General features: G+C 55.4%; 1 protein-coding gene and 1 long non-coding RNA gene across 4 annotated transcripts; both read right to left on the reverse strand.

Annotated features, from left to right (window-relative positions):
* Nucleotides 1-1125: 1125 nt before the first annotated feature.
* LOC306641788 lies at nt 1126-2418 on the reverse strand. The gene is made up of 3 exons (XR_013758283.1): nt 2287-2418; nt 1610-2201; nt 1126-1577 (listed from the first exon to the last, which is right to left on the reverse strand). It is a non-coding gene; the product is annotated as an uncharacterized lncRNA (long non-coding RNA).
* A 1473-nt stretch (nt 2419-3891) lies between these two features.
* Nucleotides 3892-17058, reverse strand: CCSAP (centriole, cilia and spindle associated protein). Of its 3 annotated transcripts, XM_079107015.1 has the most exons (3): nt 16320-17058; nt 5681-5934; nt 3892-4739 (listed from the first exon to the last, which is right to left on the reverse strand). In XM_079107015.1, the coding sequence occupies exons 1-3, from the start codon at nt 16666-16668 to the stop codon at nt 4554-4556; spliced, it is 789 nt and encodes a 262-aa protein (XP_078963141.1). In that variant the 5' UTR covers nt 16669-17058; the 3' UTR covers nt 3892-4553. The 3 variants fall into 3 exon arrangements, with proteins under 3 accessions (XP_078963141.1, XP_078963142.1, XP_078963140.1); XM_079107016.1 differs by lacking the exon at nt 5681-5934; XM_079107014.1 differs by having other exon boundaries at nt 4590-5934.
* Between the last annotated feature and the right edge of the window lie 10153 nt (nt 17059-27211).

Below are 27211 nucleotides of genomic sequence, written 5' to 3' on the forward strand. Positions count from 1 at the left end.
CCTGTTATTTTCTGGAGACTCACAGACTTGAGTTTGTGTTAAAGGGGTCCCACTTAATGAGAAAGCTCTTAAATCTTGTTGATGCCTTCCTACAGTTGGTCACCAAGCAGGCCAGGATTTGACCCAGCAAGGCCTGGTGGGTGTGGGGCAGGGACATCTATCTACTGTGTCGCAAAGATCATCTTCATATTTCAAAATGCCAATGCAAAAAACGGAGAGTGAAATCTGTCTCTGAGGTTGAAATATGCTATTATTTAGGTCAGAGGGGTTAAAAAGCATTCTTCATGCTGGGCACAGTGGCCTCACCTCTGATTCCACAACCCGGGAGGCTGAGGCAGGAGGATCACCATTCCAGGCCAGTCTTGGCAACTTAGAACCTGTCTCAGTGAAAAATGAAAGGGCAGGGGACGTGGCCCAGGGGTGGAGCACCCCAAGGGTCAAGCCCAGAACCAGTTCCTGCACTCGCGCTCGCACCCTGCACGTGTCTTTCCTCCGCGGCTCAGAGCTGGACTGGAAACTTAATTCAGAAGCGTCCCAGCAAGTGTGCTCCACCATCAAACAAGCACAGAGACGCTATTTGGCTAAAAATATCAGTATGTATCCGTTTTAGATATTTCAAGGGGTTTTTTTCTCAATTCCTTGAATAGTTTACTTTGAAAAGTGATGCTAAAGCGAATTCTCAAACTGGTCCCCTCCAGGGCCTCACGTGGGGGTGTCACCTGCTGCTGTCAGGGTCAGCTCTGGTTGGGAGAGGCAAGGAGTCTGTCCAGATGCCGTGCCCATTCAAGACAGCCTGGGGCTGTCTGCAGCCCTTAATGCAGTGGCAGAGGCTGCCTCTGCTGGGGAGCAGACCCAGTGCCCTTCCTGAGGCCCCTGCCCAGGAGGACACCCAGGTCGCTGCATCTTCAGGAAGCGCAAGTGAGGATTCCAGAAAAGCGGTCTCCAGTCCTGCAAGAACAAGGCTCTGGCTTGTCAGACTGGAGGTCACAGCTGTCCAGCAGCCTGGCTCTCTGTGGGAGCAGGAGGTCACAGCTGGAGACAAGGCTGTGGCTTCTACAACCCCCAAGGGCAGAACCGGGTGCCCAGAACCAGGTCAGTAGTGAGGTCAGACGGAGGTGTGTAGCAGCCACCCCTATTCGTGCCAAAGGTCATGGCGTGTGCACACAGGGCTCCCGGGCCCAGCCTGCATGGCCGCCTGGCTCCCCAGGAGGAAGCCATATCCAGGGCTGTGCGGGGAGCTCCGTTCCCACCCCCACATCTCTGGCACTACACAGCTCTCACTGTCACTTGCACAACTTCCAGAACAAGGAAGCATGAGCCCAAAGTCAGGAAGCACCAGGGCCACCCAGTCTGGGCTGAGCACACAGCTCTCTTAGACCGGAGCAGGTCTGCTGGACGCAGGCACCAGCGTGGTACACTGTTCAAGCCACTAGCGTACTAACCAGAACTGCTTCTCAAAACAAGGCTTGGCCTAATGTCCATTTTATTCACATTTTTCCAAGTAAATGCTAAAAACATCAGCTAAAAACACTGTTCTAGGAAAGACAACCACAAGTTCTCACCAGCCAGGCCAGGATCTAGGGGCTGCCGGTGATCTGCAGAAGTGAACCCAGGGTTTGCCGACAGGGGCTCTCCAGACACAGCCATGCTGCTGAGGAGGGCACCCAGGGTCTGCAGTAAGGAGGCCTGAAGGAGTGGGCAGCCTTCTGCCACCTCCCCCGGCAGGCCTGAAGGGGCAGAGTTGGGCCAGAACTCCACCCTGGCCACAGGGCCAGGTATCCACGTCCTTACTCCTAGTAACTCCAGTTACCCTTCCACACAAAAACCACCTCGGATGCAAAACTTCCTTGTGCCCAGGTCATATTTTCAGGATCCTTTTTCATGCTCACTGACCCGACTCCATGACAAGGACCTCACATGGTCCGGCACTGGCCCTTGGAAGCCAACTACTCTGTGGTCAGCCCTGGTGTTGCTACTTCACACAGAGGTGTCGGCCGCTGGGAAGTTCGTCACCCTGACACTCTCAGGAGTCCAAGTGCCCGGGGCTCCAAGTTCACCCGTTCAGCCTGTGTGCTCGATGGGGCCACAGCGAGGACACTCCCGACTGCAGATGGAGCAGCCACGGCTTCCCAGGCCGGCAGTCCGGGCTTGCTCTCTCCCCTGCAGCCTCACAAGCTCAGTCCCATGAACTGTCCCAGGACCTGTGTGGCGCTGGAGGCACTGACAATGGCCTCTGGTGTGAGCATGTGCTGGCCTCGTCCGGAGCTGCACACAGAGGCTTAGGACCAGGGCCCAGACAGCTCCAGCCAGGGCACTGGACGCCCAGGAGAGCGCCTCACTCCTCCAGCCCCACTCCCTCCGGTCGCGCTGGTCCAGGAGGGCTGGCTAGACGTCATTACCTCAATACTCCACGAGTAGCTTCAGTGTAAAATTAACAAAACCCAAAGAGCAGGTTTATGGCAAATTGTTTTAATTAAGAACTTAAAGTCAAAAATTTAAAAAGGCTTTATGTAGCATTTATTTTAAATAACACTGGATTCTCAACCAGTTTTATTTTTCCAACCTGAAGGCAGCTTTAAACTATCTCCCTGTCTTACAACGTGTCCCAAAAATTAGGAACACAATCACATCATCAGTTCCCAGTAATAAGAAGAAAGTAGGAATGTCACATTGTCACAACTTTTAAAAATTCATAGGCTCAAAAAGTAACTGTGCCCTTGGGAAAGGGAAAGGAGGATCTCGACCACCGAGGGCTCGGACAGGAGGGACCGCGGCTGCTACCCTCAGCTGCTCGTGGTTCATGCACATCAGAAGTCCCTTAACGACCTTGTTCATTTGTCTTCTCCTTAAAGGAAGGGGGAACTGGCCCGTCTGCCTTCCAGGCTCACTTCCGCTTGGAGTTCAGGGGAAAGCGCACAAAGGCGTATGTTTTCTAGGCATCCCTCGGACCCCAGGCTGGAGGAGGAGGGTGCCAGGCCTGCGCCCCGGCCACCTTCCTGCAATGGTCAGAGGCAACCTGAGGCTCAGCCGGTGGGAGAAACTACCAGAGCCACACCACCGCCCTGGCGTGATCCTGTGACCCACAGGGCCCCACAGCATTTGAAAATGTGTGACAGGTTGAACCAAAGTTCACTAGACTTCCTAGCCAGGGTGTCGGACAACGTGTAGAACTTCCTCTCGGTGAGCACACTGCTCAACAAGACGCGCTCTCCATACAGAATCCACCTTGAGACCATGCAAGTGCTCAGATTCTCAGGATGCACACTCACAGCGTGACATGGTGACAAGATGGTGACTTATGTGGAGTGGAACTGGTCTGCAAGCCCAGAGCATTGGACTTCGGAGACCCTGAGTGAGAACCAAGGCCTGCCCAGCCTTGGGTGCGACGCCAGCTTCCACTCACCCCCAAGGTGCTAAGCTCGAGGCCAAGCACTGGCTCTGCCCCTAGAGCACCTGCCCTGGTCCTTCCTGGACAGGCCTCGCCGGTGGAGAGGTCCACCACCTGGGAAATGAGCGTGAAGACCATTTTCCACCCTAGAGGCAAACGCGCAAATAAGACCAGCACTGCTGGGACGTGGCTGTGCCTGCTCCTGTCCCCACACTCCTGAAAGGTGCTGGCCAGGACCAAAGGGACAGTTCAACCTGAAGCACGAACATCACACCGTCAAGACCGAGTGCTGCGGAAGAAGAGCGGGGAAGGCGGCGGCGTCTCTGACCACGTCTTCCACTGCGCCTTCCCACGGGCCAATCCCAGGTCACACCACGTGGTTTCAGGGTAGTTCTACGTGTTCTGCCGGCTATTGCAGGAGAGGCTAGAGTCCACAGCCTGTCACCGCGGCTGGCTGAAGCTCACGTGTTCGAAAGGGAAATGCTGTAGTTAAAACAGCGACGGCACTGCCACCCAAACAGTCCCTGGCGCTGTGTCTACAGAAATGTGTGTGATTGTTAAAGTACGAGGGGTACCCAGAGCCCATCCAGAGCAGCGGGGCCTCGCCAGCCCAATCCTCAAACCCCAGGACCCACGTGAGGTGGCGCGGGCTGGAACATAAGCACCTCTTCACCTGCCAGGAGCCGCCACCGCCCTGCTTCACCCTACGTGGACCCACGGTCCTAGGGGGAACTAGACTCCAGGTGGTGCTGAGTCATGGACTCAAGGTCATGGTGAGTGCTGTTTGCTTGGTGCTCTCTCACAAAGGAAACCACATGTGTCAGTTAACACAAATCTCGTGCAGGACGTGTGAGTCAGAGGCCCCTAGGGTGGGTGACACAGCCCACCTGCGCCAGCCAGAGGGGAAAGGGAGCCTCATAGCCGTTTAAAGGCATCTGGTGTCAGTACCTCAAAGGCGAGACGCTCAGACACAACTCTCACAAGAATACCAGAGGCTGGGGCTCGTCTTCGCGAGTGACCGGTGTCTATGGCTTCGACCTTCTGCCCTACGGCTGAGGTAGGTGACAAGCTCCATCCACACAACAGCCTCTGGCCGTTCCCTGCCTGCTGGCAGTCTCGGCCAGGTCCAGCTCGGCGGGTCTGGCCCGGGTGCAGGACGGCAGGTCTAGGCCCGTGCTGAGTAGCAGCGCATGTACTCGGTCACCCAGGGGCTCTCCGCTGGGGGCGCCCGCGACGCTCTGCTCTTCTCTACCTCCGCCGAGTGCGCCGAGTGCGCCCGCTGCCTCTGAGCGGCCAGCTTCCTCTTCTCCACCTGCCTCCTGCTCTTGGCGCGTAATGCAGACTCGTGAATCTAGGGAGGGGAAACAGCAGAGTGAGTCCGCGATCCACGCTCACTGCTGAGAGCACCTGCCCATTTGCTGCCCTGCACACTGAAGCGCCCACAGAACATGCGCACCAGACGCCAGGCTTGGCGTGACCAGCGACGGCAACACTGAGCAACAGGAAACTGGACGCGGGTAGAACCGGTGAGTGGCGGGCTCAGCTCCAGAAGGCTTGGTGAGGAGCTCCCACCTTCTAAACCAGCACCCTGGAGACACCCAGGGCGTTCACCAGGCTCCACCCTCTAACGGCAGATCCCATTAAACTCAGCCCCAGGGGCTGTCAGAGGTCCTTGGAAAAACAGCCTAGTGGCCTTAAATTTCACTCCAAACAACACCATCTGCTGGCTGAGAGTTCAGGGAAGCCTATTTAATGGCCATTCGGCTGGTGGCTCCTTCCCCTCTGCTCTGGCTGTCACAGCATCAGTGCCGCTGAGGGACTCACACACAAGGGTCCTCCCCTCTGAGACGCTCCAGGTCCCAACAGAGGACAGACAGTGCCTGGTCAGAGGACCAAAGCCCCTGGGAGAAAACACATCCCTCCTGGGCAAGCAGGAAAGGGGCCTGGCAGACGCTGGGTGAGCAGACCAGCAGGCAGTTCTGGACACCAGCTCGTCAAAGCCAAAGGACACTGAGCCTCTGCAAGGGGCCAGCTGCAAGTCCAGCCCTGCTGCACTTGTCCTCTGCACCCCTGAGCCCTGGGAACTCAAGAACCTGGTGTTGCCTAGTGCACAGCCCAAACACCCTGCTCTAAGCAGCAGCACCCAGAACCTCCTGCTGGTGACCAGTCCTGGTTCTGGACTTCCCTGGCCTCCACCCCACCCCAGGACCTCCCAGACCCAAAGCATCCCAGTGGCCTCCAGTGGAGCACACGGCCAGCCCCGTCCAGGGAAGCAGAAAGGCAGGCCTGCACCTCATGCACTGAGGCAGACGCGCAGACGTTGTGAGTCTTCTGGCTTCCGGTGTCCATCTGTCTTTCTCCCCAGCCATAAAGGGCAAATGGGTGCTTGTTTTCTTTTATTTTACTGGATGATCTTTGGGGGCTTCTGACTGCTTTCCTATTTCCTCTAGCAAATAAGGCACTTGGTTGCTGTCGGGGCTTGGTTGCCGTCTCTTTCACTTGGGTTTGTTGTTCAGGCTTTTCTTCTACGTCTTTCACTGGCAGTGCTTTTGAAAAAAGGGATAAAACAAGAGGAAAATACCTTGAAAACAGTTGACGTGTAGTTACCCTGTCTGGTAATATCGTTGCAATATCGTGTTCCTTCAAGCCAGCAACACTACCCGAGGGCTCAACTCCCAGGCTCCACTTAGCACAGAAACACGCGCACAGACCTTTCAACCCTTGTCCCAACTTCAAACAAGTCCCGACACTGAACCGGTCTGTTCCAAAGCAAGCTGGCCACTGCCTCCTGCCGTGGAGTGGCAAGGCCTGGAGCTTCCTCCACCCAACTCCAGTCCCCAAAGGCACGGCCTCAGGGGAGGTTGCCTGTCACCACTGGGCGGCTCCAAAAGTTGTTTTTCTAAGTTACTAGAGTTGCAGGGTCACGTTTCTGTGCAGTACTGGAGTCTGAACCAGGGCCTGGCACATGCTAGGCTAGCACTCCGCCACTGAGATATACCCGGCCCTTTTTTATGAGTCAGGTACTAAATTGCCCTGGCTGGCCTTGAACTCAAATTCTCTGCCTCTATCCCCTAAGTAGCTGGGATTACTGGCTATTTCTTTTTAATACTCATGGTCATGGGAACACTGCTCACCTGCTCTTAGGAGCTGGCTGGCCACCCTGACCTGAAGACCCCTGTCACAACAGTAAGCAGTTGTCTCCACGGTGCCTCACGTTCCTGGGCGACAGCTCTATATTCCCAGGATGAAAAGCAAACCAGGCAGACTGCACTGAGGGGCTCCCCAACAGCTGGAGTCAGTCCCACGGTCTACAGAGCCCTAAGTCCTGCCAGCAGAACTGGGAACCAGCGAGGATGTGGCTGCCCAGTCTGAGGTGGCTCTGACAGGAGGGACACCCTCAAAACAGCTCTGATTCCCTTAGTTACCCTTTAGGATCGTACCATTATTTTTTATAAGCCTCTCCTTTGTAATAAAGTGCTTGGCATAAGCCCTGGGGAGCCCGTCTGCTTCCTGCCTGGACTTGAGCAGGGCTTCCCGGCCTCAGGGGCACTCCTCCCTCCAGAGGCCCCAGATCTCGCCTCTCCTGACCCTGTACAGACTGCTGCCCAGGCCTGGTCCCCTCCGCAAGCCAGACTGCACTCTGGCCTACTTCCTCATTTCTCTGGAGCACAGTGGACCCTGGGCGAGCAGTTCGGGCACAGCAGCCCTGACCGAAGACACCTGCAGGCCATCTGCCATTCCCACCAGCACTGACCGGCTCCACCACGCTTCACACTCCTTGCAGACCCTGAGGGGCAGGGGACGCACGTCCCAGCCTGGGGCCCAGCATATGCCCATCTCCTTAAGCCCCACGGTGGAGTGCAGGGAGGAGACAGAACACCAGGTTCCGCCTACAGAGCCTAAGTGCACTCGCTGGGAAAGAGGGTCCCTCAGGATCAAGGCGAGGGGCGGCACAGGACGGGCGGGCCAGGCCCTGACATGCTGACAAGCACTCCTTCTTCCTTGCAGGACCCAGCTCCCCCCAGAAGCAAGAGGGACCTGGTACAGGGCTGGGGTTGTAGCTTAGTGGTGGAGCACTTGCCTCACACACATGGGGTCCTGAGTTCAATCCTCAGCACCACAGAAAAATAAATAATAAAATAAAGGTGTTGTGTCCATCAACACCTAAAAATATTTATAAAGAGGAAAAAACAAAACAGCGACCTGTACAAAGGATGAACCAGGGCTGGCCAGGCAAAACAGGAGAGCCCAGGAGCGGGAGGTGCTCCTTAAAGGCACCAGGGAACTGGGAAGGTAGGTGACACACACTTGGACCTGCTGTGTCCACTGAGAGCCCAGGGACGGAGGCCTGCGGGCAGCAGTACAGACTTCCCACACAGAACTCAGGAGCTTTCACTTTCTCCTGCAAATGGAGAGCCACTGAGGAATTTCAAGCTGAGGAATAACGTGGTCCTACCTGACTGAGGAATGAGGCACCTGGCTACAAATACGTCAGGTCAGCAGCAGACGGGCCAGCCAGGAAAGATGGCAACTGACTGGGGACGGCCAGCCAGCAGGGAGCGGTGCAGGGCCCCGAACCGGGCCCTGTGACACACACGGCCCAGGGAGTACACCAGGCCAGGAGCTCTGAGTGGATGGTCACGCCACCCTCCGAGGTCCAAGGATGAGAAGAGGCGCCCAGCAGAAGGAATGGCCTGCAGGACACGCAGCGTAAGCACAGGAGGAAGATGACGCTGGACAAGAGCACTGTGACTAGAAGCTCCAAGGTGGCCTGGGCCAACCGAAGTGAGAAGGGCACACGGGGGCCGGCGTCAGCTATCTAAAGAGCAGGCAGAGGCGTTCAAGAGCGGGTCAGAGGAAGGACAGCCGGGAAAGTGGAAAGACCTCCAGGAGGGAAGCTGAGAAAGAGAAAGCAAAGAGCAGTGGACAGGGACACCGTCGCAGGGAGACCGTGTGAGGGGAGGTGCGGGGGCCACACTGGGCGGCCAGGCTGTGCCATGTGAGGGCAAGGGGCCGCAGAGCAGGCCAGGGCAGCCCAGCGCCCAGCAGGGCAGGCGCCGCCATCCTGGTGACTATGGCCTGGCCAACTCTCCCTGATAAGGGCATAAAATGGCCACAGAACGTAATCCCAAGAAAACCCTGTCCACGGGACCCAGCGCAGGACTGACTGTCCCCTGCAGCCTCAGCCGCGAAGGAGCCCCACAAATGCCCCAACTCAACTCCCATCGAAGACGACGGGCACACGAGCAGGCAGAGAGGCAGGGCCGGCTGGGACAAGCCTGGAGATGCTGGACCTGCCATCTCAGACCACGGAGTGACCATGTCCCGCCCTCCGCACCTAAAGGAAGAGACACTTGGGAATTATCTGCAGCAGGAGGCAAAGGCGGGAAACAAGGAGAACATATCACTATAATCTGAATATTTATAAAGCTCTTAAAATAGTGTCTGGTACAGGATAATTGCACATAAGTATGTGTTTTTAAAATCCTATTTGAAAGAATGAAGTTTAAAATCAAGACATTTCAGACAAACAAAAACAGCATTCCCCACCAGCTCTGCCTCTCTCCAGGCAACTGATGGACATTCAAACAAACTCTCTCTCCATTTACAACGGTGCTGCGCGGCAGCCTCTAACCACGGGCGGCTGCTGAGCGCCTGTTTAAGGTAATTTAAAGTAAATAAACTGAGGCTGCATTCCTCAGTTGCGCTGGCCAGAGCCCACGTGTTCAGTGACACCTGAGTCAGCGAGGGACAGGCCCTCGTCACAGGAACCCTTACTGCACAGTCGGTTTAGAAACATTTGAGCAGAATGAATGAATTTGACCTACTGGGTGCACAACGTGTGGGCCAAACAGCTGGAGAATATGCTACATGGAACATGTACAGTTATACACAACATATGCAATATATTCTTAAACCACAAGGTAATTAAGCTAGACTTAAAAACCTCTTCCATGTTTATACATAAGAACACATCTGAATGGCCTCGGGTAGAGACCACACCGTGGCCTGAAGGCGTTTAGTCAGGAGGGAGCACCCTGCAGGCTGGGAACTGCATGTTCTGCCTGTCCAACCGCGTGCAGAAGTACAAAGTACTACAGCAGCAGGGCGGAGGACATCTCTCCTTATTTCTGATCATATCGGGAACTTTCCCAAAGTGTCCTCATCAGCCAGATGCAGTGGCCACACCTATAATTCTGGCTACTGGGAGGCTGAAGTGGGAGGAGCATCAGTCCAACCTGGCCAGACCCTGTCTCAAAATAAAACAAAATAAAATAATAGCACTGCCCTTAGCATATCTGTAGTCAGTTTCTGGAATATGGGGTTTTTTTTTTTAAGATAATTATATTTCCTTGTCTATGTTCTGACCATAAGTGTGAAATTTCATCAATTTTTGTGACTTTAGGAATCATAATGAAAATCAGAAAATGTGTTTAGCTGAGTCAAAACACTGGATGACAGAACTTGTAGGATGTAGCTGAAGCAATAATCAGGAAACTCACAGCTTTGAAATGACTACATCAAAAAGGGGGTGGGGGGCAGAGGAAAAGCAATCAAAAATCCACCTGATAAAGTAGAAGTGAGCAAAGCAAGCCCAAAGGAAATGAAAGCAAGGAACAAGACCGCTGCACGGTGGAAGACACGAGAGTCCACACAGCCAGACGAGGGCCTGGGGGAGAACTAAATGAGTTCACAAACCCTGGTAAGCCCCACAAAGGAAGGAAGGAAAAATACAAATAAAGCACGTGGTGGGGATCAAATGAGCTGAGAAACCATGTGCATGTGGCCTCTTCCTCCCCAGCCCACCCAGGGCAAAGGGCAAAGGAGGAGGGCGGTGAGGACCGGCACCCACTGCCGGCAGAACCCTGGGCAGTGGAGGAGAGGCCAACACAGCCCGCCCCCTGGCTGAGCAATCATGACTGCCTGGAGACCAGGCACCCTGGACAGGAGCGAGGCCCCAGGGCCTGGGAGGCAGCAGGTTCCCGGGAAGGCTGTCCTCCCAAAGGCCCAGCACCGGCCAGCACCCACCCACACACCCCTCCACCGGTGCAACAGGGCTGTGCTTCCATCTTCCCCGTCTTCCCGCTGGGCCAGGGCAGACTTCTGTAACTTCTGGGGCCAGAACAGGTTGGAGAGGTGCAGACAGATCACAAAGGGCAGCAGAGCCCCCACCAGCTCCCAGCACAGCATTCTAAGAGGCCAGCACAGGTGGCCAGGAGGGCCAGGTGCAGGGAGAGTCCCTGCATGGGGTGGACTCAGCGGCTCCAGCTAGGCAGAGGCTGACGTCAGACAAGGCATCCCAAGGCCAGGCGCCAGGGCAGGGCTGAGGCCACAGAAACCAAAGCACCAGACGGGAGCCCAGTTCAAGCGGCTGTCATGGCAATTCTGTTCAGAAGGGCTGTTTCTCTCCTACCCTGAGGGCATGTGGGTAGCTGGAGGGCAGGAAGCACAGGCCCGGTCCAGGCCCCAGGTAGAGAGGAAGTCAGGGATGACAACATTCCTGAAGGCAGGATTAGAAGCACCTCTCCCTCCTCCAGGCTTCTTCCCGAGGCAAGGGGCTGGAGGGCCACCTGGGGAAGGTCACATGAGAGCCACGAGAATAGTGACAACATCCCCAGTGCCCAGAGGAGCAGCTGGGCCCTCTTCTGACTGCAGGGTTCGGTGTCCCTCGAGGAAGCAGGCTCAGGGCTCACCCCCAACAGGAGACAAAACAGAAGATGAGGCAGGTTCCCAGGTCTCCAAGCAGGCTCATGGCTCTTACCCCACCACCACCACCTTTTTTGGGGTGAGGGGGAAAACAAGATTCAAAAATTGGAGGAAAAAATTAAAGCCCCTGGGACCAAAACAGCGTTGTTTTATCTCTTAGGAATTTGAAACTGGGATGGTACAATTGAAAATTTCAATACAGGGCTTGGAAGATTAAAATTCGGGAGTTCTCCCAGAAACAAACAAGAAATTCCAATTAAAAAAAAAAAAAGTATTATAGGTTTGGTCCAGGAAGTACACCTCCCATCATAAAGTATAGAAAAAAAAAAAAAAGAATAAAGCAACTAGAGCAGAGAAAACAATAGCAGGGCCGGATGCAGTGGCACGTGCCTGTGATCCAAGTGATTGGGAGGCTGAGGAAAGAGGATTGTAAGTTTGAGGCCAGCATGGGCAACTTAGGGAGACCCTGTCTCAAAAAAGCAACAGGGTGGGAAGGCTGGGTTGAGCACCCCGGGGTTCAATACTGGGTACCAAAAAAACAAAAACAAAACCAAACACACAAAAAAAACCACAGTGAGAGTCTCACTAAACTGAAAAACTCCCAAACTGAAAAGGTCTCACCCAGAAAAAAGACACTCCCAGGAAAGTCGCCTCACTGATTCTAGAACAATATCCTCCAGAAAGAGTAGGGAGGCAGAGTCCTGACCAGGAGCCAAACTCCACCCTGTGAAATGGGGATACAGAATGTTTAAAACCAAAGCCACCAAGAAGTCTAAACAGGGAGGGCGGTCGGAAAGAGCTGGAAGAGCAGGGGCACCCGTGGAGACTGGCTTTTCTCATTTTGAACAAAATGTTTAAGACCCACCATGTACACTTTGCTGAAGAAAAGGTTCAACTCAAGCCCGTCAAGATGACACATACCTGTCATCCCAGTGACTCAGGAGCAGGCAGGCAACTTCGACCCTATCTAAAAATAAAAACAGGGCCGGGAGGTGGCTCGGTGGGAAAGCACCCTTGGGTCCAATAAATAAGGCACAGGAGACAGTCTAGTTGGCTCCGGGGTCCCACCCCCAGCACATGCAGGGAACTTCCAAAGAGCCTTCTTGACGCTCAAGCAGAACAAGGACCTGAGAATCACCATGCATTTGAAAAAGCTAACCATGCAATACAGAATCACAAGCCAAAGACAAAAGCAGCAGAGGACAGGGGACCTAGACAGCACTGCAGCAACACAGAGAAGCAGGCAAGCCACCTAGTAACATCCTGCAAGGAACACTCTGCACCTGAACCAAACACAGACTCTGTTTTCAAAAAGGAACAAAAAAGAGGGTAGGAAGGAGAGAGGGAGGCAGGAAGGGAGGCTGGCAGGGAGGAAGACAGGAGGAGGGAGGGAGACACGGGGGAGGGAGGGAGGGAAGCTGGGTCACTGAATCTTCAGTTTGAAAAAGAAAAGAATCCCACAAATGAAAATGCAATAAAAGAGTTAGAAGATCCGGTTGAATATTACCCAGAAAAAAGAAAAAAAATTTAAAAAGAAAAGATGAAAATTGGGAAAGAAAAATTTAAAACTTAGAGGATAAATTCACAAAGTCTCACATCTAAGTAAGGAATGCAGAAAGAAAAACACAAACTATACATCTGAGAAGAGATTCATATCTACAATATAGAAGAACTCCAAAAACTCAATAGCAAAAACCCACAAATAATCCAATTTAAAATGGGCAACAGACCCAAACAAACATTTCTCAAAAGGAGATATAAAAAAATGTTCAACGTCACTAGCCATCAGGGAAACGCAAACCCACTCCACTCCAGTGAGAACGCTAACATCAAAAAGGCAAGTCAGCGAGGGCAGGGAGGAGGGAACCCTGGCATGCTGCTGGTGGCAGCCATCCTGGAAGACGGTATGGAAGTGCCTTCAAAAATCAAAAACAATCCAGCAATGCCATCATGGGTGCACATCCAAAGGAAGAGAGGCCGGTATGTGGAAGAGACACCAGCATCTGGTGCATTGTTCACACGCGCCAAGGAATGGGAACAACCTGCATCCCTCGAGAGAGGAGCCGCAGAAGAGAACATGGTGCACGTTCGTTCACAAGGCAGCGCTGCTCAGCCACGGAAAGGGACAACTCCTGTCCTGTGCAGGGGGCAGGCACAGAAGGGCCAAGGCCTCCTGAGCCCACTCCTGGGTGAAATCTGAAAAGTCGATCTCAGAGGTGGTGAGAGGAGACCAGGGAGTACAGAAGAGCTGAGCCACGGGAGCCAAGTTACGCTGCACGGGAGGAGGAGTTCAGGTGGCCACTGTGTGGTCAGGGGGCCACGGGCAACAACAGCACTGCATACTTAAAAAGCCAGAGTGAAGGGTTCTGAATGTTTTCACATAAAGAAATGATCAATGTTTGATAAGCTAGACATGCTTAGCCTGATTTAAACCCTACGTGGGTACACGTGTATGGGAACGCCACAGGGCACCCTATACATATGTACAATTTTTGTTATATGTATCAGTTTTAAAAAACTTGAAGGGGCTGGGGTTGTACAGTGTTTGCCTAGCACATGTAAGACACTGGGTTCACTCATCAGCACCACATAAAAGATAAATTAATAAAGTTATTGTGTCCATCTTACAACTAAAAAAAAAAATATATATATATATAGAGAGAGAGAGAGAGATAGATATAGATATATAGATAAATATTAAAAACAACTTGAAGGAGTGAGCTGAAGTGCGGCCCAGTGGCAGAGCACTTGCCTGGCACGTGCAAGGCCTGGGTTGCATCCCCAGCACCACAAGACAGACAAAAGGAAAGACAGGAAAAAACAAATATATATAGAAATTACAAAATAACTCAAGAAAAGTTCCCAGAACTGAAAATTGCCACCACCATAACAGCCCACCAAGTGCCCAACACAATGAACAAGAACAGGTGGGGTCCATTTCAGAGGACAAGGACCCCAGCCAGGAGGACCAGGAGTCAGCAGTCACAGGGCGGCACAGCGATACCTTCTGACTTTCGAGACCACTGACTCACCCAGAAAGCCACTCCAGCCATGGTCTCCCCAGTGAGGGTCGATAAGACCTCCACACTCACCTCTCCCACCCTCCCCAGGCAGTGAGGCGAGCTACATCACCAGCGCAGACCAAGAAGACAGCATGACGGCCACCCTATGGTGGCTGCCACCCAAGGGAGGCCAGGACGCACCTGAGGTGATGGCTGCAGGCCCCAGGAGACCCAGAGGTGGCCAGGCAGCAGGCCACAGCCAGGCCAGACAGAAGGAGGTCAGAAGCCCCAAGGGAAGAAGGAAGAGCAGGGCAGTGAGCCCAGATGCAGCTCCATTTGAAAGGAAGAAAAAGGAGCCTGAGAAGCAGCCTGAGCAACCACTTCCTCAGGTCCAACATCATGGTCACCGCCGGCGAGCCCAGCAAACTCTCATGGCTGTTGGGAAGGTGCGGCTGCTATGTGTACAGCTAGAGAGCAGTGAGAAGAACAAAGTCAAGAGGCCACGTTAAACGCTGAAAAAAATCAAGACATGTCGACAGAAGCCGCATTGTTCAGAGACACAGAAATAAGCACAGTGGGGCATGGAGGCACGCACAGCCTGTAGTCCCAGCTCCTAGGACGCTGCGGCACGGGTCACTCAGGCTCAAGAGTTTAAGGCCAGAATAGGCAGCAGAAGGCAGAACAGAAAAGGAAAGGAAAAGAGAGGACACCAAAGGAAAGTCAGAGTTGTAAGCAGCCAGCCGACAGGAAGCTGAGGGGTGTGTGGCTGGGGATGGCTGTATTTTCGTAATAAGCTTTGCAGAGCTATAAGATCCAGTGTATGTGAGTGGCTTCAGGAAGATGTTGTGTTTTACAGCACTCCAGAGCGGCCATCACTCCAGAAGGTAAAGCTACTCACTGACAACCCTCCTAATCTTCCCAACACAGGAATGGAGAACTCTGGCAGGGACGTGCAATGCCAAAGAGCCTGCAACGGCTGGTCCTGAAAGCAGAAAGCATCTTTCCTCGGCCCAACTGCCCAAAGCATTTAATGGAGAATTTCTGAACCACAGGGAGGAGTCAGTATCTCCAAGGCAACCCAGTAATCCTTAAGGAGGGCACCCCTGGGCAGGCAAACTCAGATTCACAACCACACAAACATCATGAACATCACTCAGCAGAGGCAACACTGGGCTCTGCCTTCTGTCATTCTGATCTCCAGCAATGAGCTAAGCACCAGGAATCAGTGGGATTCAAGTTACGTGATACCAGGAAGATAGCTCTGCCTTGGAGGAACTGAGAATAGCCAAACACAGTCCTCAAGAGTGAAGAACAGGCCTGAGTCTAAGCTTCCTCTCCTCGGACTCACGGTTATCCTGGACTTCCGCTTATTCATGTATGCAATTCAGATAAAAACTATGGCCCTACATCTTACAGTTGTTTTGGAAATTCATATTCCTAGAACAGTGACTGAATGTATAACAAACTCTCAGTGCTTTTTTTTCTCCATAGACCCTCCTTAAAGTCTGGGGACCTCGGGTGGCACCTGGCCAGTGCTCTGAGCAGCGGGAAGGAACCCGGGGTCACCCAGCTGCGCGAAGGTTCTCCCCTCTGCTCTGGGCACCAGCACCCCTAGGACTCCTGCGCACACTGAAGGCTTCGCGCCCGGCAGCGGCAGGACCCGGGCCTGGGCGGTGGGGAAGGCGCCGCCCGCGCACGGCGGCAGGCACAGGGCCGCACTTTCGCGCGTGGGCAGGACGGGAGAGCAGCCAGCGTAGACAGCGCATCCACGCACCCAAGCTCACAGCATTCCTTAGAGACAGGGCGGAGAGGTCAGAGAATTCGTTCAGAGAGCTGTGGCCCCATTATGACAAGGCACAGTCCAGGGTTCTGGACCTCGCGGGTCGCCTCTGGGAGCGCGATGAAAGCGCTCTCATCACGAGAGACGCGAAGAAATAAACAGACGGAGTCGGGGCTCACCCAGCGAGCTGCCGCCCGCGAACCCAGGCCCCGCTGCGCCTACAGGCCACGGCTGGGTCGCCCGAGAGCCACCGCTTTAAGGTGGGAGGGCGGAGGCGGGACCAAGGCTCTCTGGCTCCACCGGGGCAGGCAGGTTCCCCGTACGTGAAACAAAACACAACACCACAGGAGCGTCTGCCCCAAGTGCTACAAGAAACACGCCGGGCAGCTCACGCCGAGCGCCCACCCGGGCGCGGCCCCACGCGTGCCCCTCGGCCCGGTACCTGGCTGTGCCGCGTCCTGCTCGTCCCCGGCCTCCGCGCCCCGCTCCCCCGCAGGCCGCTCGGGCTCCTCCCGCGCCGAGGCCTCCGCGGGCTCCGAGGCCTCCGACGCCTCCTCGGGGTCCGCAAGCGCGCACCGGGGCGCGGGGCCCGACGCCGCCGACGAGGCCGAGTCGTCCGAGGAGCAGTCCGGGCCCCAGGCGTCCCAGAGCCAGGGCGCGTGCGCCTGCTCCAGCAGCCGGCGGCCCAGGCGGTAGCGCAGCAGCTCGCGGTAGCACGGCGCGTACTCGTCCCAGCGCGGCTCCCGGTAGCGCTTCATGTACTCGCTCTTCACCCCGCTGCCCGGTGACATGGTGCCGCGATCCGCCGCCGGCCCGCTCCGCGCCGCTGCCTGAAGGGCCCACACGACACACAGGCCACCCGCCCGGCCCCGGCCCGCCGCGCGTTTCAAACTCGGAGCCCCGCCCGGACGGGGCGGGGGCGGAGCGGGTGGGGACTGGGGGAGGTGCCCGCCGCCCTCGGGTCGCCGGGGCAGGGGCGGAGTCGGGGGCGGAGTCCGGGGCGGGGGTGGGGCGCGGGGGTGGCTGGGGCCCTCCGGGTCCGGGGCGGGGGCGGGGCCACGCCGGCTTCAGGGAGGGGACCCGGCGGCCTGTCACCCGGGGGCGGTTCCGCAGGCGGAAACCGAGGCCCGGGTCCCGCGGAAGCGAGCGGGAACCCGAGGCACCCTCCGGGTGCGGGTGCCACAAGCAGGCGGCCTTACCTCCTCCGCCCCGCCGTCCCGCGGGGGCCGCGGCGCTCGTGGCGCAGTAGCTGAAACCCAGCTGCGGTGCTTTGCTTCTCGGCAAGATGTCGCCCTCGGCGGGTAGTCGGCGGCCCTGCGGCTGCGAGGCGAAGGCGCCGCCCCAGCCCGGAGCAGACGCCTCCCCGCGCGCCCGCCGGTCCCCCGCCCGCGCCGTGGGCGCCGCCTGGGAGCCCAGGCCCCCGCCCGCCGTCCTAGCCGCGGCGCTCCGCGTCCCAGCACCGCCCGAGCCGCCCCGACCCGAGTTTCTCCGCGGGAGGCGGAGATCCCGCGCGCAGAGAGCGGTCAACCCGGGCCAGGCAGCCGCCGCCACGCTCTGCGCCCCCATTCCAGGCCCGTCGCTTTGCTTCCTCCCGGTTCACAGTACCTGTTGCTCTGGCTTTCAACCTTTCTTTCAATACAAGTCCTTTCTTATCTTTAATACACCAGTATTCATTAAAATTTTGATTAAAACCGCGTTGTGCCAGGTGCAATGGCACACTCCGGGAATTTCATTGACTGGGAGGTTGAGGCAGGAGGATCGAAAGTTCCAGGTCAGCCTGAGCAATTTAACGTCCTGTAGCCTGCTCGGGGATGCATTTGCACCCGGGAGCCTGCAGCCTGTAGTTACCTTGTGCAGAAGTGTACAGTGTTGCCCTGCAGGCCTTAACAGTTTCCAAAGCGCCCCCTGCTCTTTCCTCCCTTTAGAAAAAGGAGCCTTGATACAGTAGCTGCAGAAAGCGTTGAAAAAGGAAAGGCCTTCTGGGAAATCGCAACATAATTAACAAGAAGCAAAAGCAGGCCTGGCTGTGGATGAACGACCCAGATCCAGCTTCGGTACTGGAATTTTCTGGCTTCACTACTTTTTCCACGAGTCTCTGCCCTGCCTTCCCCCATCTCAGGCTGAAGACCCTGAGAGGGCACTGGCCCCAGTGAGGTGATCTGACTGTCCCTCCTGAGAACTTGAAGTTCCAAGTTAATTGCACCTTCCTGAAGGAAACCACCATCTGCTGCTCTGTGGTCCCCGCCAAGGCTGACCTCTTACCAGCTTCACCTTCTGCCCCTTGACCACACGTTGGGGAATTTTGATTGTGTTCCCCTTATATGCTTAGGCAACCAGAACCTTGGCAGATATTTAACAGCTCAGAAGAAATGGCGACATGTAGTTACATGGTCTACCTCAACTTTGCCGCATAACTCTGCAAAACTTAGTGGTTTAGAGCAACTATGACTTAAGACTTGTTGGGATTCTGTGGGTGTAATGGTTAATTTGAATTGTACACTTGATTGGATTAAGAGATGCCAATGATTAAGAGGCTCTGGGTGTGTCCATGAGGGTGTGTCTAGGAATCTTGGAAGGGGGATGGTGAACTGAGGTGGAGCCCCTCCCTAAGCGTGGGCAGCACCACCCATTAGGATAGAACAAAAGCTGGAAGAACAAGGAAGCAGTTGCAGAAGCAGCTTGGCTCTTCCAGAACAGATTCTTGATCGCTGCCTCCATCGTCTGCGGATACCAGACTCTCGCTTCTTCACTCTTCCAGAGCAGGCTCTGCCAGTGATTCTCCAGGGAGTTTCCAGAAGCCTTGGTCTCGGGCTAGGGTAGCACAGTTGATCCTTCTTGTTCTGGGGCTTCCACCTCTTGGACGGTGCAGCTACTGACAGCCACTGTGCACTAACCAGCTTCTGGTCATGTAAGCCAATCTAATAAATCCCCTCTTTATAATCATACTTCCTGTTGATTCTGCTCCTCCAGAGAACCCTGACTAATATGGCAGGTGAGCTGGGCAGTCCCACCACTCAAGCTGGTGGGTGCTAGAGGAAAGGGGCCACAGCACAGCTGGTGGGGCTGACAGGCTGGGCTGCCTTGGTCATGTACGGACAGCTTGAGTGGCCTCAGAAGATCAGGTATTTCTGCTGCCCTGTTCTAAGATGCTAGCTAAAACTCAGGGGAGAGAGCAATGAACTGCCCCTTGGGCTGCAGAGGGCCCTGTGCTAGGAGGAGCTAGCTGCCATGTTTAGTCTGCAACACAACCACACACACAGTGTGATACCAATTTTTAGGTAACTCAGAAATGGGATTAGGAATGATCTGATTTTTTTCTTTTTACTTGTTCCTATTTTCCAAAATTAAATGTTTTACTTTTGTTATTACCTCAAGACTTTCCACTTAGAAGTGACAAACAATTCAGACCAGCTTGGACAGACAGGTCACCTACTGGATCAGGTAGAGCTAGATCCAGGGTTTCCATGACCTTGGGACTTGGCTTCCTTCTGTCTTTGAACTCTACTTTGCTGCTGAGGGCCTCCCTCTTCTCAGTCTAGAAATGGACTTCCTCCCCACAGGTGGAGAAAGCCCACTTGTGGCCCAAAATGATGTTGTCTCAACTAGGGACCACCAGCAAGATAACTTCCAGTTACAGAGGAAAACTGCCCAGTCCACGCTTGGCCGGTGGCAGGCATCTGAGCGGAAAGGTCGACCATGGCCAAGCCACGTCCGCGTCCCTGCGGATGGCGCCAGGGTGGAAGGTGAGAACTGACAGTCCCAGAGACCCATGTGGAACAGAGAAGACAGTGAGCACACAAATAACAAATGCCCACCAACATGCTTGTCTGTGTTAAATGACAAGGATGAGAAAGAGGCAATCTGACACTTCTTGGGGGAGGGGCTTCTGGGATAGGGTTGACCCTAAGAGGGCACAGCTGTCCAGAAGTCTGCTATGATCCCAGGCAGTATTTATAAAATTGCATCCTATATCAGGGGATGCAGGCGTGCCCTCTGGCTTTCCTGCAGAGACGCCTTGCCTCCCTCTGTCTCTGTCCCTCTCCCAGCTCACTCCGCTGCCCTCGACACAAACATCCCCAGGAGCCCTGTGCACTCACCCTCCCCCACGTGGATGGTAGAACACTCCCAGCCTCCCTTGCGGCCAGGACACCGTGCTGAGATCTGACTCTGCTCCTCCGAGGCTCCTGGCCCCTGACTGAATCCAGGTCTGCGGATGCGTGGGAGCCAGGCTAGGAGCAGCTCACCGGCTGAGAGGAGCCCATGGTGGCTGAGTCCTGCAGCAGCGGCCACGGTGCCAAGAGCAGTGCTGCCTCCAGAGCAAGGTGCCCCTGGAGCCGGGGTCGGGTCTCTGGGGTGCATCCGCTCAGAGCTCCAAGCCTGCCGCTTCAGCTCTTCCGGGGACTCCAAAGCCACTCACCAGTGTCTGGTGTGTTTCCCCTGGACTCAGCCAGAATGGCTTTTCTCAGCGCCGTGGACCGTCCCAGCTCCCTCCTCTGACTACGCTTTCCAGCCACCTGAGCTTCCTATGCCTCCTCCTCTTTGAACCCCTCACCATCCCTGCTTGGGACCGTGCAGCAGGGGACCCTCAGGGCCCAGCCCCTCGCTGGCCGCCCCACCCATTCGCTGGTCCTCCAGCTTGCCGTCTTCTGCCGTGTATCAGAGCCTGCTTTCCCTCCCCACCCCAGCCCCTCTGCAGCCCCAGTTCTGCTGACAGCATTGTCATTCTCCCGGGTCCAGTCAGGAGGTCAGTGGTTTGGTCTCACATGCAGGGACCACCCCTCCCTCATCCCCAACCAGCGCAGTTCCCAAGTGAGGACACAACCACAAGCATCCAGCACCTTTGTGGCCTTCAGAGAGAGAAGCCCAGATCCGAACAGAGTTCTGCACCCAGACGGGCCTAGGGCCTCCCAGAGGGCTGCCCTCTCAGGGACTCCTAGTCCACCTCTGCTGGGGAGCCACAGCTGACCCAGAAGGAGCTCGCTCAGCTCCCAGGCTGAGCCAGACTGGAGAACCGAGAAGAGAAACTTTGGAGATCTTCCGCTGCCGCACAGTGCTGTGTAACTGCCCTCCCTCCCATCTGCAGCGGACCAGCCACACCTCCCCAGGAGCAGGTGAAGCCTCAGGAGGCACTGGCACAGCTCTTCACTGACAAACCGACTTCCTTCTCACCGTGGACACTGCAAACTCTGTTCTTCTTCCACTTTTGTACAAAGGCAAAATTGTGGCCTATTTTTGTGCACAACTCTGCTGTTTTCTACTCCTATCCTTTTCTTGCCCTGATTTCCTCTTCTGATGATTCTAGTCTTTCATATTATATTTTTGGAAGATTTTAGATCACTTGTTTGTGGTGCCGGGGGTTGAACCCAGAGCCTTGTGCATGTGAGGCAAGTAGTCTACCAACTGAGCTATATCCCCAGCCCTCAGATCATTTTTTAACTTTTTGAAAACTGTTAATTCTCCAGAATAAACGTAAAAGATTGGCATTCACATTTTTAACTCAATGAAACTTGCAGAAGTATGTAACTTGAAATTAGACGGATCTCACCTGGGAGGCAAAACACATTGAACATTTAAGTTGGACTCAGTACCTAAATATACTGAGAGTCTTCTTAAGTTGAGGAAGGGTATCAACAGGGACCAGAAATGAGTAAAACTAAGCATCTGTGGCCAGCGCTCCCATCCTTCAACCCTGCCCGCTACTGCTTTAGGTGCTGAGATGAGGGCAGCCAAGGCTGGCAAGACCTGCGCCTGAGCTGTCACCCCCTGCCCGCCAGCAGCCTGGTTCCCCTGCACCTGAGGGGCTTTTCCGATGTGCACTTGGAGTACTCGGCTTTGAAATTGCGTTACTGCACAGAATGGCTGATGTGGAGATCGCTTCCTAGGGAGCATCGTCGTGGAAATGAGGGTGGACTGGCAGCACCAGGGCCCTCGCTGTCCCTGGCCTCAGGTGGCGGCAGGTCCCAGTGGGCACCGGAGTCTGTGCACAGTTGTGAGAGCTTGCAGGGCACAGCTGTGCCAAGGGCAGGGCGCCTGCCACCCTGACCCCCACCTCCAGCTCACGGACAGGTCAGTGGTTCCCAACTTGAGAATTGACAAAAGCTAGACTCCACCTGCAGAAGACAGGGCAAAGCCCCCGCCCGCCTGTGCACCCCTGCTGGCTCTCGGGTCCCAGGAGAAGAGCCTCCCTCCTCCTCCTCAAACAGCACCTGATCACAGCCTCCACACCTCACTCCACATTTTCAGCTGAAACTTGCCAAAAAAGCAGGGTGGGAGGCCAGCCCAGAGGACGGGTGAGGGCCAGGCCAAGCACAGCCTCAACCCGCCTCACCCCGCACTGGTGACTAGACTTGCAGGATTTGCCTTGGGTTTTTGACTTTACACTGGTGTGAAAGTGATATACTTCAAATTTTGAATTTCGACCTTTTCCCAGGCCGGTGATGTGTAGTACGAACCTCTTAGGAAGCCGGTCAGTGGCAGACTCAGGGCCAGCAGGCCTGGACAGGGTGCCTGCTACTGAGCTGGGATGCTCAGGAGCAGGTGCACCCAGGCACTTCCAACTGTGGACACCAGGGTGAAGCCCACAAGTGCCGAGGAGCATACTCCCACATACCTACCACAGTCCTACAAACAGCTGTCTGCTTGCTGGCCCCTCCATGCTGAGTTAATAAATCTGTGGTGTGTTTATTCTAATAAATGAAAAGTCTAACCGAAAATTGGGACTTCATTTGGTCGAACAGAAACATTAGCCAAAGCCAGAAAACCTGCCCACAATTGCTGAGGAGAGAAATGGGTACCAGGACCTGGCGCGCTGCAGAGGGCGTGGCCTGGGGAAGTAGAGAGGCAGGGGGCTCTGAGCCTGAGGAGAGTGGTCCTCGAAGGGTGCCGAGGCAGGTGAAGATCAGTCAGAGACTGCTGTGGTTTATGCCTGTCACCCCAACAAATTGGGAGGCTGAGGCAGGAGGGTCACAAGCTGGAGGCCAGCCTCAGCAACTTAACAAGAACCTGTCTCAAATTTAAAAATAGAAAGGTCTGAGGGTGTGGCTCAGCAGTAGAGCACCCCTGGGTTCCATCCCACCACACACACACACACACACACACACAGGTCAAGAACCCAGAAAAATGCCTCATGAAAGTGTCCTCTACAATGCTCTAAGGAGGCTCTGCAGCCAGGTGGTGCAGATCCTCTGTCGCATCCCCAGGAGAGCCTGTGGAACACTCAGGTTGAAGAGGTTCCCCTGGAGTTCACAATTTGGGGTGGGCCCTTCCCACAGAGCTCTCTGGAGAGATGGGCAGCGGTTGCCGGTTGGTCCTGTTTCCTCACTGTGGCAGGTGCACATGGCAGCACATGTTCATCTCAGGTTCTGGAGGCCGGACGTGCAGGATCCAGACTCTGCAGACCCGGCTTCCTGCAGCCTCGGCTGCTCTCCTCCCAGCCCCGAATCCTTTCAGGCCCTCCAGAGTCTAGTGACCCGGAGACTCCTGGGCACACTCCTGCTGGGTCAGGGGTTCTGGGTCCCAGGGGGCAGCCGTGCACAGGGCGCTCCATTGCACATGGACACGGAGGCCCTGGCACAGCCTGCTCGGTCCTCTCCCACCCCTCCTTCCTGCACGCCCTGCACACGTGAACACACACCTCTGGTCCTCATGAGGTGACCTGCCTCAAACACCATCCCCCTGTGCTGCCCCCACCCAGTGTCCCATCTCCAGGGAGGCTGGCCAAGGAGGCTCTACTGCCAAGGTTTTTATTTGCCTTCAGAGAAGAAGGTATTGAACTCTTCCAAGGGCTTAGAGCTCATGGATCGCGTGACTGGTACACACACCCCCAGTGTGAGCACACAGGGTCCAAGGGCCCCACTTGGTCATCTCTCCTCCACTCAGGAGAGAAAGCTTCTGCAGTGGGGACCTGGGCCTGCTCTCAGGACCCAACAAGTGCCTGCCCCTGTCCTCTCCTCCTGCAGCCTCGGGGCCAGGCTTGGGTTTCTCTTTCTTTTGTTATTTATTTGTACCAGGGGTGCTTAACCACTGAGCCACATCCCCAGAACTTTCTATTTTTTTATTTTGAGACAGGGTCTCACTAAGTTACTTAGGGCCTCACTAAGTTGCTAGAGCCAGTTTTGAATTTGCAACCTCCTGCCTTAGCCTCCAGAAAGGCTGGGGTCACCAGTGTGGCCAGCATACCTGACCTGTTTCCTTCTGGTCTTGGAGGTCGCCTGACTGGCTCCACAGCCAGGGGGACTCACCAGTGTTTGGAAAAGTCCAGCCACACCCTGGCCAGTTGGAGTTACACAGGGAATGGGCACTAGCTTCACTTCCAAGAGCAGACCTGGTCCTGAGGTGTCCAACACCTGCTTCTGGAAAAGCACAACGCCCCCACACACACGCACTTTCTAAGAAAAAATGCCATTAAAAGACATTTCTAAGAAAAAATGCCATTAAAAAAATGCCATAAAGAGAGAGAGAGAGAGAGAGAGAGAGAGAGAGAGAGAGAGAGAGAGAGCTGGGGAGGAAAGGAGGTGTGGCTGGAGGCTCCTGTCCAGCTGCCTGCCTCCTGGGGTCACCGGGAGGGGGACAGCAAGGCCCAGGTTTGCACTTGCCCACACCCTTGCCAACACCTGCACAGCCCCCTTCTCACCTGGTGGAGGGTGTGAAATGCCGACCTCTCCACCAGACTGGGGGTCTTCAGCAGCAGGCACTTCCAAATCCTTGGGCCATTATGTACTTATTTATTTATTTTTATTTATTCATTCATTTATTAGGGGACTGGGAATTGAACTCAGGGGCACTCAGCCACTGAGCCACATCCCCGGCCCTATTTTGTATTTTATTTAGAGACAGGGTCTCACTGAGTTGCTTAGAGCCTCGCTTTTGCTGAGTCTGGCTTTGAACTCGTGATCCTCCCACCTCAGCCTCCCGAGCTACTGGGATGACAGGTGTGGCCACTGTGCCCAGGCTGGCATCATTTTTTAATTGGTTTGTTTTTAATGTTGAAGTTGAAGAATTGCTTCCTCTGGACGCGAGTCCCTTTCCAGATGCAGGATTCGCAGATATTCTCTCCCACCCTGGGGTCGTCTTCTTACTTGCTTGATGGTCTCCTTTGTAGCACAGTTTTATTTAGTCTTGAGGGGATTCACTTGATCTCTTTCTCCCTCTGTTGCCTTCTACCCGATGGCCACAGGCTTTCCTGTTCTCTTTCCCCGGAGTCGCCACTTTCAGCGCCATGTTCAGGTGTGTGGTCCATCCTGCCCAGCGTGCAGCGGGTGAGGGAGGGCTCCAGCTTCCAGCGCTTGCAGGTGGATGCCCAGCTTCCCAGAACCCTCTGCTGAAAGTGCTGCCCCCATTGTGGAAAATCAACTGACCATCCACCAAGGACTGCAGAGGATGGAAGCTGATCCAGTCAGCACTGCTGTCCCGGGCCAGCACCAGAGTGAGGCAGGCAGGAACCCAGCGGGGCAAGCTCGGTGGTGAAACCAAGTCCCGCCATGGACACTGCCTCTGAGGGTACCATGGGGCACCTGCATGCCCGCTCCTCTGAGCACCTCGCAAGTGTCTCTGGGTATGCACCCTGCACAGCAATGCCCTGTGGGTAAAACCACTATTCCTTCCTGCAGGGGCACCAGGCATGGAGAGGTGAGGTCATCTGGCTGGTAAGGGGGTTGGCTCCCAAACATGCAGAACATGGCTCCAGCCATTTCTCCAGCATGTAGAGAGGAAAATGCTACTGTTCGTAGAGAGGGAACAGCAGCATCTGCCTGGCAGGACTCGGTAGGCATCAGGGTCCGCCTGGCGCGACTGGGTGGGTGTCAGCACTCCTGTGGCAGGACTGGGTGCGTGCCCAGAAGCTCTGGAGCACGGCCTGCGGGGCCCAGCTCTGCTGTCCTGCTCAGCTGCTGGGTCCCAGGTCTGTGGAGGGTCTCCCAGTTCAGAAGTTTCTGTAGCTGGGCGTGGTGGGACCTGCTTGTGATCCCAGCAGCTCAGGAAGCTGAGGCAGGAGAATCACAAGTTCAAAGCCAGCCTCAGCAAGTTAGCAATGTCCTAAGCAACTTAGCAAGACCCTGTCTCAAAGTAAAAAATAGAAAGGGCTGGGATGTTGCTTGTGGTTAAGCGTCCCTGGGTTCCATCCCTGGTACCGAAAAAAAGGGGGGTGGGCAGGAAGAGGAGGAAGAAGAGGAGGAGGAGGAGGAGGAAGGAGAAGAGGAAGAAAGAGGAGGAGGGAGGAGGTCTGTGGCACAGGGATCATTCTGGGGCTCAGGCTTGAAAAGAAGACAGCAGGTGTTGGGGGGCTTCCTTGGCCCCACTCAGGTGTAGCCCCCTCTCCTGGAGGGGCCAGAACACAGGGAGCCATGTGTTTACAGGCCTGTGCACAGCCTGTGCCCGCGTGACAGTCCCCTCGGGATGCAGCCTTTCCGGGATATGCTTTTGAAAAGGAAAAGCAACGCGTGAAGACCAGGAGCATCTGTGCGCAGGGCTCTGTGGTCATCCGATACCCAGGAAAGGGAGACGCTCCAAATAGCAAAGGCAGATAAGCACTGCCTTCCAAGGGGAAGTGGCCAGTGGCCAGCTCTTCATCAAGAACAGTGCAGGTGACCTTCAACTCTGACAGGGAGGTGGTGGGTGGCCAGCACCAGCGACCACCTAACTATTGTGGGGTAACATGTTTGTAATACAGGCCCATCTGCAAGGGTCCTGTTGCCCAGTGGAAAGGGCCAAGAAGCAGGCCACTTGGTCCTAAGGCCTTTCCCATACAAGACACCTCATGCCCCGGTGCTGCCGCAAATCACCACAACCAGCGCTGACCACCACGCTCACCAGCTCACACCTCTCTAGGGCAGACCTCTGAAATGGGTCTCAACTCGAATGGTCACCAGCTTCACCCCTTCTGGAGGCTCCAGTTCCTTAGAAACCATCTGCTTGGCCAGCTCAGGGCCCCTCCTGCCTCTGACCTCTGACCTCTGAGCCCCCATCACCCCCCCCCGACTCTGACCCTCCTCCTCCCTCATGAGAACCCGGTGGATATTCCAGGATCAGCTCCCATCTGCAGAGGTTCTTCCTTAGCCACACCCAGCAAGTCCCTGGGCATGCAAGGTCACATCCCAGGACTAGTGGGGGACATCCCAGGGGCCATGGTTTTGTCCACCACACAACAGTCTTTCCTGCTTCCAAGCAGTGGGCAGAGTCTGACTGCAGAGGTCAGAGCGGGTGTTTGTCTTCACAGGCCTGGGAAAGACCCCTCGGACCTGGGCGGGCAGTGCCTCCAGGCTTGGCCCTGCCTCGGGAGGGTGCTGGGTTGGGGGAGAGCGCCAAGGGCAGCCACCACTTGGAAGGGGCCAGCACGTG

This window comes from Sciurus vulgaris, assembly GCF_902686455.1.
Source record: "Sciurus vulgaris genome assembly, chromosome: 12".
Classification (NCBI taxonomy): domain Eukaryota; kingdom Metazoa; phylum Chordata; class Mammalia; order Rodentia; family Sciuridae; genus Sciurus; species Sciurus vulgaris.

Excerpts from the sequence above, each read along its gene's own strand:
- CCSAP (XM_079107014.1), bottom strand. The coding sequence starts at position 16,668 with ATGTCACCGGGCAGCGGGGTGAAGAGCGAGTACATGAAGCGCTACCGG. Across the intron at positions 5,935-16,319 it reads GCAGGACGCGGCACAGCCAG|CACTGCCAGTGAAAGACGTA; the intron begins GTACCGGGCCGA and ends TTTTTTCAAAAG.